Source organism: Carlito syrichta, unplaced genomic scaffold (assembly GCF_000164805.1).
Source record: "Carlito syrichta isolate Samal-C Ts95f unplaced genomic scaffold, Tarsius_syrichta-2.0.1 Scaffold111498, whole genome shotgun sequence".
Classification (NCBI taxonomy): domain Eukaryota; kingdom Metazoa; phylum Chordata; class Mammalia; order Primates; family Tarsiidae; genus Carlito; species Carlito syrichta.
In genome coordinates, this window is record NW_007055594.1 from 45,682 (window position 1) to 59,660 (window position 13,979).

The 13,979-nt window shown below is 49.3% G+C and overlaps 1 protein-coding gene across 2 annotated transcripts in view; it reads left to right on the top strand.

The window, feature by feature from the left end:
• Positions 1-1,177: 1,177 nt before the first annotated feature.
• Positions 1,178-13,979, top strand: part of BLVRB (biliverdin reductase B) — a 19,491-nt gene continuing 6,689 nt past the window's right edge. The window contains exons 1-3 of one of the 2 annotated variants that reach the window (XM_008069777.1): positions 1,178-1,396; positions 9,906-10,070; positions 10,201-10,290. In XM_008069777.1, coding sequence (XP_008067968.1) covers positions 1,318-1,396; positions 9,906-10,070; positions 10,201-10,290 — 334 coding nt within the window. In that variant the 5' untranslated portion in view covers positions 1,178-1,317. The remainder of the gene's footprint in view (positions 1,397-9,905; positions 10,071-10,200; positions 10,291-13,979) is intronic. The other variant, XM_021718098.1, reaches the window with a different exon arrangement.

Sequence of the window (13,979 nt, forward strand, 5' to 3'; positions counted from 1 at the left end):
CGCGGTGCAGCGCGGCGCTCGCCGGGGGTCGGGCAGCGTCACGCACGGTCACACCCTCCCACGGGGTCACACGCTCCGCACCCCCACGCTCACACGCTGTCACTCCCTCGTGCGGGGCCGACTGCCACACGCAGCCACACACACGGCGTCCCACGCCGGGCCGGTGCCCGCCAGTGTCGCACGCTACGACCCACGCCAGTAGGCTCACCACCGCCCACGCAGCGTCACACGCAACCGCACAGGCCACACACTCTCGCACACTCCCCGGCGGCCACAGAGAGCTCCATATACCCACACGTCACACGCAGCTTCACAACGACAATGTCACACTCTTTTCCACACTCGAACTTGTCATAGCAGTCACTACTCACATCCTGCACGTTACACAGTCACGGGGGTCACAAATAGCCTCACAGCAACAAAAACACCCACGGTCACACACGCAAGTGGAGTCCCAGTGTCACACATCCTTACACAACACATGTGGTGTCACTGCTGTCACCGTCTAATGTTCACACCCTCCCGTATAGCACGCCTTACTCATGTCCCACACTCACCATGTCACACAGGCGGACACATAGTGTCACCCACAGTGTCACCACAAGGCCACAAAAGAGCAGAATCGGTGTCTGCCACACGTGGTGTCACGCACGGGCAACACGAGGTGTCACACACTGTCACACGAGGTTACGAGGATGGCGCAAGGTGTCGCTCACAACCATGCTCTCCCTTGTGGTTACTTAGAGTCACATGGGGTCATACGAGAACATAGACACGCGGTTACAGTGTCTCACACACACTACACACGCACACTATCCTCCCTCGCTTTCTCCCCTTGGTCGTTCGGGGAGACCCTGGGGCGTAGTGTGAGTCCCAGATCTGCCTCGAGGCTCTGGGAGAGGGGGCGTGAGCTGGGGGACACCAGAGGGCGTGGCTCGCCGAGCCCCGCCCCTCCCCGGGAGGCTGGGCGCGGAGGCGGGGCGCTGAGTGACTTACTTTCCTGGCCCCGCCTACTCGCGCTTGGGTACGTGAGGCCACGCCCCCAGCCCCAGCGACGGGCGGCGGGGGCGGGGCTGGGCGGTGAGCGAGTGCGAGCTGACTCCTTCCCTTCTCACCCGCGCTCTTCCCAACTGGAGGCGTGGCCCGTGCGACCCCGCCCCTTGACCTGAAACGGGGTGGAGCGACTTGAGGCGTGGCCCTACGAGCCGACTCCGCCCCCTTGTTCCGGCTAGAGGCGGGCAGGAGCGCCGCTCAGCAGCCAGTGGTTTCCCACGCGTGCTGCGACTCTGAAGACTTGCACGCCCACCACCCCGCAGGATGGCCGCGAAGAAGATCGCGATATTCGGCTCCACCGGCAGGACCGGGCTCACCACCCTGGCGCAGGCGGTGCAAGCAGGCATGAGCTGGGGCGGGCGGGGGATGTCACGGGGTACACGGGCAGAGCATTAGGACGGGGTGTCATGAGGCCAGACCGAGGCTGGTTGGGACTACCAGTGCCCGTGCCGGGAGTGTGAGGACTTAGGAGGCCAAGCAGTTGTCCACGGGGGCAGAAATAGGAAAGGCTATGAGATCCAATTTTGGGTGAATCCGAGGCAGAGAAACTGGCCATGGAAGTCTTGGGGACTCCAGTGAAACCGTTGTGTTTAAACTCAGGGATCTTATGCAGTGTGGTTGCTATTATTGTGGTTGTTATTGTTAGCACACTCAGAGAGGTTTTACTAAGCCAGACATCAACTTGCTGCCCACCACTGTCCTCTCTTTACATGTGTTTAATCATCACAGCCCTCATGTGGGGTGGGAACTAGTATTACCCCACTTGACAGATGAGAAATCTGAGGCCCAGAGAGTGACTTGACCAATATAACGCAGCTGGTAGGTGACAGGGCTGGGATTTGAACCCACCTTGTGCTCTTAACCACCAAAAGTCCACAGGCTCTTGGCTTAGGCACTGAAAAAGTTAGGGGCCAGTTTGCTGTGAGCACCTAATGGAAAGAAGTCACAGAGACATGAGTGAGGAGTTGGGGACACCAGTTCTGGTGTCCATGAGGGCTGAAAAATTGGAGTTGTCCCAGGAGAGGAGGGCAGAAAAGGTAATAACCGTCCCCCAGCATCCCCGCCCCCCCATAGTCCAATCTTCACCAACTCCCAGCCCAGCCTGGGACTTCAGATATAGGACTCCACCCCTGCTGGCCTTGGTGACTCTGAAGATATTGACTATCTACATGTCCCAAAAGGGTGGAGGCTGCCAGGATCCCACTCTCTGCTGTCTTCTAGCCCCCCTCCTTTGGGGAGGGGGGCCTCTGCCAGAACGTTCTTCATTAGACCTATGGCTCTCCTGCTCTCCATAAGTCAAAATTCTCACTAGGTATCCCTGCGGAGGGAGAGAGCCATGGGCCTTCTGGTAAAAACCAATTTGCTGATAAACAATTTTAGGAGAGGAGTGGGAAAGGAAATAAGAGGGAGAAATTGAGAGGTGCTGAGTCACCTTGAAATCCACTGAACTCCACTGGATTTCACTCTGCTGGTCACAGCTGGGATTGCATCCAGGGGAATTGATTGCTGGGGCCTAGGGTGTTTTTTTGTTTGTTTGCTTTGTTTTGTTTTGGAGTCTCACTCTGTTGCCCAGACTGGAGTGCAGTGGCACGCTCCCGGTCACCGCAGCCTCGACCTGCTGGCTCCAGCGATCCTTCTGCCTCAGCCTTCCAGGTAGCTGGAACTATAGGCGTGCGCTACCATGCCCGGCTATTTTTTTTTTTTTATTTATTGCAGCGATGAGGTCTCACCAAATTTCCCGGGTGGGTCTCAAACCCGCAGATTCAGGCAATCCACTCACCTCAGCCTCCCAAAGCGCTGGGATTACAGGCTGAGCCACCGAGCCCGGCCTGTTTGTTTGTTTTTGAGTTGGAGTCTTACTCTGTCACCTAAGCTGGAGTGCAGAGGCACAATCACGGCCACCACCACCTCAACCTGCTGGGCTCAGGTGATCCTTCAGCCTTAGCCTTCCAAGTAGCTGGAACTACAGGCGCACCCACCATGCCTGTCTAATTTTTTGATTTATTGTAGAGACAAGGTCTCGCCAAGTTGCCCAGGCTGGTCTCGAACCCCTGGCCTCAGGCAATCCTCTTGCCTCTGCCTCCCAAAATACTGGGATTACAGGAGTGAGTTACCACGCCTTGCTGGCCTAGGGTGTCGATGTGACTCTGAAAACTCTTTTCCCAGCTCTGAGCCTCTGAACCCATCAGACAAAGGAAGGGCTTGGCAAACTGGGGTTTTATTTTCCTCAGTGCTTCTGTAGATCCAAGAGGCCACAGACATGAACTCTAATCCCAGCCTACTTGCATTCAGGCGGCCAGTTCTGCCACTTACAGCCTGTATGGCCAAATGCCTTGTTTTTCTGTAGCAGGGGTATCTGTATAGTATACCAAATATCTGTAATGTGGGAATGAAACTATTAGTACTTGCCTAGAGGCTCTTGTGATAATTAAATGAGATAATATATGGAAAGTGCTTAGAAGAGTGTTCATGCATGGTTGGTGCTTAATAAACACTTTGGCTGAGTAAACTCAGCATAGCCTAGCACTAAATTCTGTAGGCTCCAGATCAGACTCAGGTATAAAGTCAATCTTCTTTGCCTACGAGCTGTGTGATTTTGGCCCAGTTGCCTGAAATTGCCTCAATTTCCCAATTCTCAAAATGGACAGGGATAATAATATCTACCTTGTAGGGTTGTTGCAATCTGGTCCATCTCAAACTGTGGGTCATAGTGAGTTCTGAAATATCTGGTCACATCATGTGTCAACATATATCAACAATATATGGTCACATGATCACATAGTATCAACATGTATCACATGGTAAGTACTGGTTTTATGAAACTTTCATTTTCTTTCTTTTTTTTTTGAGTCACAGTCTCACTCTGTCACCCAGGCTGGAGCACAGTGGCATACTCACAGCCACTGCAGCTTCAACCTGTTTGGCTCAGACGATCCTTCTGCCTCAGTCTTCTAAGTAGCTGGAACTACAGGCGTGTGCCACCATGCCTGGCTAATTTTTTGTGATTTATTGTAGAGACAAGATCTCACCAAGTCACCCAGGCTGGTCTCTTACCTCCACCTCCCAAAGTACTGAGATTGCAGGCATGAGCCACCTTGCCCAGCCTGAAACTTTAATTTCAACATGTATCTATGGGTTTGTGTACATTGGTCTAGGCTGTGAAATCTATTTTGTATTAAGGGTTGAGATTTTCAAAAAGCTTAAAAAGGGCCTGGGCAGTCACTGACCCTTGTAATCCTAGCACTTTGGGAGGCAGAGGCAGGAGAAATGCTCGAGCCCAGAAGTTCAAGACCAGCCTGGACAACATAGCAAGAACTTGTCTCTACAAAAATAAAAATAAAAACATTAGCAGGGTGTGGTGCCAAGCATCTGTAATCTCAACTACTCAGGAGGCTGAGGTGGGAGAATCACCTGAGCCCAGGAGTCGGAGACTGTGATGAGCTGTGATCATGCCACTGCACTCTTGCCTGGGTTACCGAGTGAAACCCTGACTCAAAAATAAATAATTAAAAGTTTAAAAAAAGCTTAAAAAGGACATGACCTCAGCAACTCACTCTCAGATAGTTAGAAAAAAATTGTGCATATATGTATTTCTATATGCATGTGTATAAATGTATTTACATATACATGCGTATAATTACACATGTAATATATATTATATATACACACATAAAGAGAGAGAAGGCAGCCTGACTCCGTGGCTCACACCTGTAATCCCAACACTTTGGGAGGCAGAGGTGAGAGGACTGTCTGAGTTCAGGGGCTTGAGACCAGCCTGGGCAACTTGGTGAGACCTGTCTCTACAATAAATCATAAAATTAGCCTGGCATGGTGGCACATGCCTTTAGTTCCAGCTACTTGGAAGACTGAGGCAAAAGGATCATCTGAGCCCAGTAGATCTAGGCTGCGGTGGCCGTGAGCATGCCACTGCACTCCAGCCTGGGCAATAGTGACACAATAAATCAAAAATTAGTTGGGCGTGGTAACGTGTGCCTGTAGTTCTGGCTACTTGGAGGGATCTCCGGAACCCAGCAGATCGACGCTGGGGTGGCTGTGAGCGTGCCACTGCATTCCAGCCTGGGCAATGGAGTGAGACTCCAACTCAAAAATAAAAATGAAAATAAATAAATAAAATTTAAAAAGAGATAGAGAAGACTAAAGCAAGAGCAAATAGGAAGGATCTGGGTCTGCAACTTTTTAAAAAAATTAACAAAAATGTAAATAAAGAAATTTGTGAGCCGGGCTCGGTGGCTCAGCCTGTAATCCTGCGCCTTGGGAGGCTGAGGTGAGTGGATTACCTGAGCCCGCGGGTTCGAGACTCGCCTGGGCAACTTGGTGAGACCTCATCTCTACAATAAATAAAAAATTAGCCGGGCGTGGTAGCGTGCGTCTGTAGTTCCAGCTACTTGAAAGGCTGAGGCGGAAGGATCGCCAGAGTCTAGCAGGTCGAGGCTGCGGTGGCCGGGAGCGGCCACTGTACTCCAGTCTGGGTGACAGAGTGAGACTCCAACTCAAAAAAAAAAAAAATTTTGTGAAAAAAAGTACAAAACTATGGCACAAACCCTCTTGTTTTTTGTAAAGGGCAAAATCTGTGAATTCTAAAACTGGCTTTTTGATATGGTTACTACTGGCCACAAATTTAATGTGAGTTGTGTTAAAAAAATTTTTGTGAAAAGCATCTCATTCATCTATAGAAAGAGTACCCAATAATTTGTTGGGATTTTTTTGTTGTTGTTGAGACAGGTTCTCACTCTGTTGTCCAGGCTGGAGGGCAATGGCACGAGCCCAGCTCACTGTAGCCTTGACCTGCTGGGCTCAGGCAATCCTTTCAGCTCAGCCTTCCAAGCAGCTGGAACTACAGGTGTGCACCACCATGCCTGGCTAACTTTTTGATTTATTGTAAAGATGAGGTCTCACCATGGTGCCCAGGCTGGTCTCGAACCCCTGGGCTCAGGCAATCCTCTTACCTCCTCTCCCCCCGCCCCCCCACAAAGTGCTGGGATTACAGGCATGAGCCAACATGCCCAGCTGAGGCTCTGTTTTTCATAGACTTTATAGTTGTGTCCTCACCTACCTTTTAGCTGTGTTCTCACCTGATGGAAGGAGACAGTTGGCTCTCAGGGGGTCTCTTCATAAGGGCAATAATCCCATTCATGAGGACAGAGCCCTTAAGACTTAATCACCTCCCAAAAGCTCCACCTTGGTGATTGGGTTTCAACTTGTGAATTTTGAAGGGCTATGAACATTCCGACTAAAGCAACATATTTCTCAAATAAAAAGAATTCACAATTTATTGGGGTTCATGTTAATCAATTCAGTGGCAGTTGAGCAATGCCCACATTGACTCCATGCAAATCCCAGCTTCTTTCATGTGTGAGGGCAGCAAAGGTTTTGTGTCATTCTCTTAGGGAAGGTGGTCACACAGCATGGTATGCTGGGTATAGTGACCCTCATTTCAGAAGCTGAGGCCCACCCAGGGAAGGTATTACTTGAGATTCCTCAGCTGGTAAGTGGCAGAGCCAGAGTTTAAACTCAGGTTCATGGGGCAGTAAAGTTGGTGTATTTGTGTTTATAAAGGATCAGAAAGGCCAGGCACAGTGACTGATGCCTGTAATCCCAACACTTTGGGAGGCCAAGGCAGGATTTCTTGACCCAGGACTTCAAGACCAGCCTGGACAACATAGTGAGACCCTGTCCCAACAAAAAATTCAAAAATGCAGCTAGGCACTATGGCATGCCCCTGTAGTCCCAGCTACTCAGAGGTTGAGGCAGAAAGATTGCCTGAGCCTAGGAGGGAGAGACTGTGGTGAACCACGATCATGTCACTGTGTTCCATCCTGGACAACAGAGTGAGACCCAACTCAGGAAAAAAAATTAAATAAAGGTCAGGGAGATGGCAGTGACCAGTTTTGGGAGGCAATCCACTCGCCTTGACCTCCCAAAGTGCTGGGATTACAAGCTGAGCCACCGAGCCTGGCCTATTTGTCTTTTTTTAATGATTGGATAATTTTTAATGTACATTAAATGGAGATGAGGTCTTGCTACCTTTGGTTTACTCCAAGCGTGCTTAAAGGGAACCGTGATAGAGGAAGCACAAGTGATGGGGGGAGACTGGGGAAAGAGGATGTAGGATATTCCAGGCAGAGGGGACAGCATGTGCAAAGGCCAGGAGGCAGGAAACAGCATAGTGTGTTTGAGGAACTGAAAGTGGGTGAAGAGGCCAGTGGCTCCAGCAAGAGCTAGAGAGGAGAGATCAGATTCCAAGGGAACTTCTTTGATTTGTTTGCAGTCGGAGTCTCACTCTGTCACCCATGCTGGAGTGCAGTGGCACGCTCACAGCCACCACAGCCTCGACCTGCTATGCTCAGGCGATCCTTCCACCTCAGCCCTTCAAGTAGCTGGAACTACAGGCATGTGCCACCACACTTGGCAACTTTTTTGATTTATTGTAGAGATGAGGTCTAGCCAAGTTGCCCAGACTGATGTTGAACCCCTGAGCTCAGGCAGTCTTCTCACCTCGGCCTCCCTAAGTGCTGGGATTATAGGCGTGAGCCACCGTGCCCAACCATTTTTTAATTTTTATTTGATAAATAGAAACAGGATCTTGCTAAGCTGCCCAGGCTGATCTTGAACTCCTGGCCTCAAGTGATCCTCCCATCTTGGCCTCCCAAAGTGCTGGGATTACAGGCATGAGCCACTGTGCCCAGCTCGATTCAATGGTTTTTAGCAAGTTCACAGAGTTGTGCAAATACCTTCACAATTAGTTTAGAACATTTTCATCATATCAAAGAGAAACCCGTAGAAGTTGCTCCCTTTCCTCTCCTCCCTCCCCCATTTTCCTCTCCAACTCTTAGGCAGCCACTCATCTACTTCCTGTTTGTATGGATATTCCTGTTCTGGACATTTAATGTAAACAGAATCGTACAATATTTGTTCTTTGGGACTAGCTTCTTTTACTTAGCAAAAATTGTCTCATGGTTCATCCATGTTGTAGTATGTATCAGTATATCATTTCTTTTTCCTGCCAAATATTACATTGTATGGATATTCCACATTTTATTTATTCATTCATTGATTGATGAATGTTTGAGTTGTTTCTTCTAGCATGAATAATGCTACTATGAACATTCGTGTGCAAGTTTTTGTGGGAATATATGTTTTTTTTCTTTTGGGTATATATCTAGGAGTGGAATTCCTGGGTCAGATGATAACTCGATGTTTAATCTTTTGAGGAAATGCCAGATTGTTTTCCAAGGCAGCTGCAGCATTCAATGTTGCCATCAGCAATGTGTGAGGGTTCCAACTTCCCCATACATTTGTCGACACTTGTATCTGTCTTTCTCTCTCTCTCTCTCTCTCTCTCTTTTGAGTAGGAGTCTCATTTTGTTCCCCGGGCTGGAGTGCAGTGGCACGCTCATGGCCACCTCAGCCTCTACCAGCCGGGCTCAGGCAATCCTTTCGCCTCAGCCTTCCAAGGAACTGGAACTACAGGCATGCGCCATCACGCCCAGCTAATTTTTTGATTTATTATAGAGACGAGGTCTCACCAAGTTGCCCAGGCTGGTCTCAAACCCCTGGGTCAGGCCATCCTCTCTCCTCCTCCTTCCAAAGTGCTGGGATTACAGATGTGAGCCACCGCACTCAGTATAGCTGTCTTTTTTATTATAACCATCCCAGTGAGTGTGAAGTGGTATCTCACTGTAGTTTCGATTCGCATTTTTCTGATAGTTAGTGATGCTGAGCATCTTTTAATGTGCTGTTGGTCATTTGTATACCTTTGAAAAAATGTCTATTCAGATCTCTTGCTCATTTTTAATTTGGTCACTTTTTCTTTTTTGAGTTGGAGTCTCACTCTGTTGTTGTTCAGGCTAGAGTGCAGTGGCACACTCACGGCCCAGCAGTGTCTACCTGCTGGGCTCCGGCCATCCTTCCGCCTCAGCCTTCCAAATAGCCAGAAGTACAGGCGCGTACTACCACATCCGGCTAATTTTTTATTTATTGCAGAGACAAGGTCTCGCCCAGTTGCCTGGGCTGGTCTCGAACCCACAGGCTCAGGCAATCCACTTGTCTTGGCCTCTCAAAGTGCTGGGATTACAGGCTGAGCCACCGAGTCTGACCTATTTGTCTTTTTTTAATGTTTGAGTTATTTTTAATGTACATTAAATGGAGATGAGATCTTGCTACGTTGTGCAGGCTGGCCTCAAACTCCTGGGCTCAAGCAGTCCTCTAGCCTTGGCCTCCCAAAGTGCTGGAATTACAGGTGTGAGCCATGCCCGACCTCCTATCATGTTTTTGAAATAGATAACTATCAAGAGAACTGAAGCAATTCTATTCTTTTTCCTTTTATCCTTTTTTTTTTTGAGTTGGAGTCTCACTCTGTCACCCAGACTGGAGTGCAGTGGCCGCTCCCGGCCACCGCAGCCTCGACCTGCTGGGCTCCGGCGATCCTTCCGCCTCAGCCTTCCGAGTAGCAGGAATTACAGGCATGCGCTGCCACGCCCGGCTGATTTTTTGATTTATTGTAGAGATGAGGTCTCGCTGCCCAGGCGGGTCTCGAACCCACGGGCTCAGGCAATCCACTCACCTCAGCCTCTCAAGGCGCGGGATTACAGGCTGAGCCACCGAGCCCGGCTTCCTTTTATCATTTTTAGAATAAGGGATCAATCCTGTGATCACTGGTGGCAGTAACCGATGAGGTTTCTTCATCAGTATCCTGATGAACTCACAGATTGTCATAGTCGATGTGTTTCGATTCTTTGCTGTCAGTGTTATTTTGGACGCTCCGGCCCCTGGAGCCCCAGAGTCCAGCCGCAAGCCCACTGACCCACCTTTCTGCTCCTGTCTCCCCACAGGTTATGAGGTGACAGTACTGGTGCGGGACTCCTCCCGGCTGCCGTCGGAGGGGCCCCAGCCGGCCCACGTGGTAGTGGGTGATGTGCGGCAGGCAGCCGATGTGGACAAGACTGTGGCTGGGCAGGATGCTGTCATCGTGCTGCTAGGCACCGGCAACGACCTCAGTACTGAGCCCCCCCTCTGCCCACGGCCCCCTCCTGCACCTCGGCCCCCAGCCCCACGCCCGCCCCCGGCCCCACCCCTGCCACTGCCGCCACCGCCCACCAGTGACAGCTGCTCTCTGTCCCTTCTAAGGTCCCACTACAGTGATGTCCGAGGGTGCCCGGAACATTGTGGCAGCCATGAAGGCTCATGGTGTGGACAAGGTCGTGGCCTGCACCTCGGGTGGGTGGTGGGGTCATGGGGGCGGGGCTGAACTGGGGGGCGGGCACTGGACAGGCAGCCGGGGGGGGGTCTCTGAACGGTGGCATTGGAGTCATTCCAAGTCACCATGCCTCTGTTGAGCACCAGTTGTGTATCTGAACCTTGCTGGATGATGATGGGGCACAATGGTGACCAATACAGCCCTGGGCCCTGCACTCATAAACAGATGCATGATCAAACTGTCATCCCAGATCATCAGGGCTGGATAGGGGAGGCATAGACAGAGGGGTCAGGGGCAGGGTGGGAGAAAGCAGAGGACTGTGGGAGCCCGGAAGAGGCATGTGACCCAGCCTGAGAGAGGGCAGGGAGGGCCTCCTGGAGGAAGGGATAGAATTGTGGATAATCCCAGGTCTCTACCAGTCACGGGGAGATGGACATTAAACAAATGGTTGTCTCAAGTAATCCGAAAGGAAAGATGCAGATTGTATGACAGGAGCAGTTAATGCTAACAGTGTTTTATTTTACCTTATTTAATTTATTTCTTTTTATTTACTTATTTTTGAGTTGGAGTCTTACTCTGTCGCCCAGGCTAGAGTGCGGCAGCACGCTCATGGTCACCGCAGCCTCGACCTGCTGGGCTCCGGCTATTCTTCCGCCTCAGCCTTCCAAGTAACCGGAACTACAGGCGTGCGCTACCACACCCGGCTAATTTTTTGATTAATTGTAGAGACGAGGTCTTGCCAAGTTGTCCAGTCTGGTTTTGAACCCCTGAGCTCAGGCAATCCTCTCGCCTTGATCTCCCAAAGTGCTGGGATTACGGGCTTGAGCCACTGAACCCAGCCCTTAATTTATGTTTTTTAGAGATGAGGTCTCACAGTGTTGCCCAGGCTAGTCTCAAACTCCTAAACTCGAGTGATCCTTCTTCCTTGGCCTCTCAAAATGCTGGGATTACAGATATGAGCCACCGCACCCAGCTGCTGACAGCATTTATTGAGCACTTACTGTGTGCTAGGTGCTATCTGAGCATCCTAGGAATAAATGCCACTTAATCCTCCCAAAACTTCTTTGAGGTTTGTACCCAACGTGGCACATAGTAAATACTCAGAAAGGACTAGCTGTTGTTATTACTGTCTCCCTGGTATAGCTCCGGGAGCCAGGCACAGGGAGGCCAATTGAGCCGCCACATTCACACAGCTTGTGACTAGCAGGGCTGGGACGTGCACCTAGCTGTCTGTCTCCACAGTGCACGCTCCTCACCTCTGTGTTTCATCACACAAATTGCTTCCCATGAAGGGAAGTAACATGAGGGACGGCCACATGGAACAGTCTGGCATGTGCAAAATCCCAGAGGCCAGATCTAGCTGGAAGATAGGAAACAAAATCATTTATAGCTTTTTTGCTTCAAGTTTTTAAATGGAAAAGTAAAACTAAACCTGCAATTTTACAATGGTCTGCTCTTAATTTTTCTTTTACTTTCATGTCTTGAAACCCAATTTGAGTGGTTGAAACAAGTTTTGCTTCCATAAAAAAACTGTAAAACTGATTTAATCTGCTTTTTTATTTTCAAAACCTTTTTGTTTAGGTTTTTAAAAAAATAGTAAAGTCTTTTATGTGTGAGGAGTTGGTTCTTTTTTTTTTTTTTTTTTTTTTGAGTTGGGTTCTCACTCTGTCACCCAGGCTGAGTGCAATGGCACCATCATGGTTCACCATAACCTTGACTTCCTGGGCTCAGGCGATCCTCCTGTCTCAGCCTCCTGAATAGCTGGGACACACGTGTGTGTCACCACGCCTAGCTGAATTCTTTTATTTTTTGTAGAGATGAGGTCTCGCTGTATTGCCCAACCTGGTCTTGAACTCCTAGGCTCAAGCAATCCTCTTGCCTCGGCCTCCCAAAGTGCTAGGATTACACACATGCACCCTCATGCCTGGCTCCCTTTTTTATTTGGAAATGATCTCAATTTTACAGAAAAGATGAAAGGACACCCATATACCCCTGCCACTGTATACACAATGTATTTTTTTTCTGACCCATTTGAAGGTAACTTGTATACCTCATGGCTGTTTGCTTCGATGTGTATTTCTTTTTTTTTTTTTTTTTTTTGAGTTAGAGTCTCACTCTGTCACCCAGAGTGGAGTGCAGTGGCACGCTCACAGCCACCACAGCCTCGACCTGCTGGGCTCTGGCAATCCTTCCACCTCAGCCTTCCAAGTAGCCGGAACTACAGGCGTGTGCTACCACGCCTGGCTAGTTTTTGATTTATTGTAGAGATGAGGTCTTGCCAAGTTGCCCAGGTGGGTCTGGAACCCGCTGACTCAGGCAATCCACTCACCTCAGCCTCCCAAAGTGCTGAGATTACAGGCTGAGCCACCGAGCCCAACTGAATGTGTATTTCCTTAACATATTGGATCAATTTTGTATCATGAAAATTTCCAACCAGAAAAGTTAAACAATAGTGGCATGAACACCACATTCCCACCATCTCAATTCAAAAATTGTTAACATGTTTCATAATTGGTTTACCTGTGCACACACGAATACACAATTTTTTGTTTTGGTTTTTGTTTTCCTAAACTATTTGAAGTGAGGTTGCAGACCCAGGCACACCTTCAGCAATTCCTAAGAAAAGGCCCTTCTCTCCTAGAACCACAGCAGTATTGTCACACCTGAGAAATTTGAGGTGTGCTAAATTTTAGGTGTGCTAAACTAATTCTTGTTTAGCCTCTAGTTATTAGAGTTTAATATTCCCTCCATATTCAAATTTCAAGGTAAAAGATTAGAAAGATCCTTGTCATCTAAGGAGCTTGGAGTTTATCCACTAGGGCTTGGGAAGGATTGTTTTTTAAGGAGGCTTCTGAGAGGATTAGAAAGAAACCCAGGGTAAGATACAGACTGGATTGGAGATTGCAAATGGAAGGCTGGAGACTGCTGACAACATGGAATGAGGAGGGGACATGGGACCCTGAGGTCCTTGCTGTGTGACCTTGGACGTCACATGCTGAACCTGTTTCCTCATCTGTAAAGAGAGAATCCTGTTCTGTATGAATTAGTGAGACAATCATGATGACCGCTGATTGAGTTTCCTTTTTTTCTTTTTCATTTACTTATCTTTTTTTTAGAGATGAGCCTGGGCACAGTGACTCATGCTTGTAATCCCAGCATTTTGGGAGGCTGAGGCAGAGGATTCATTGAGCCTAAGAGTTTGCGGCCAGCCTGGACAACATAATGAGACCTCGTCTCTACAAAAAATTTAAAAAATAGCCAGGTGTAGTGGTACACCTCTAGTCCCAGCTACTCGGAAGTCTGAGGAGGAAGGATCACCTGAGCCTGGGCAATTGAGGCTGCAGTGAGTCATGATCGTGCCACCACACTCCAACCTGGGTGACAGAGTGAGACCCCAACTGACCAACAACAAAAAAGAGACAGGGTCTCATTTGTTGCCCACGCTGGTATGGAACTCTTGGCCTCAAGCAATCCTTCCATCTCAGCCTCCCATAGTGAGATTTTGTTTTACTCTGTGCCACACTTTTTTTTTTTTTTTTTTTAGAAAGCAGGATTTTTTTTGAGTTGGAGTCTCACTCTGTCACCCAGACTGGAGTGCAGTGGCCGCTCCCGGCCACCGCAGCCTCGACCCGCTGGGCTCCGGCGATCCTTCCGCCTCAGTCTTCCAAGTAGCCGGAATGACAGGCATGCGCTACCATGCTCGGCTGAT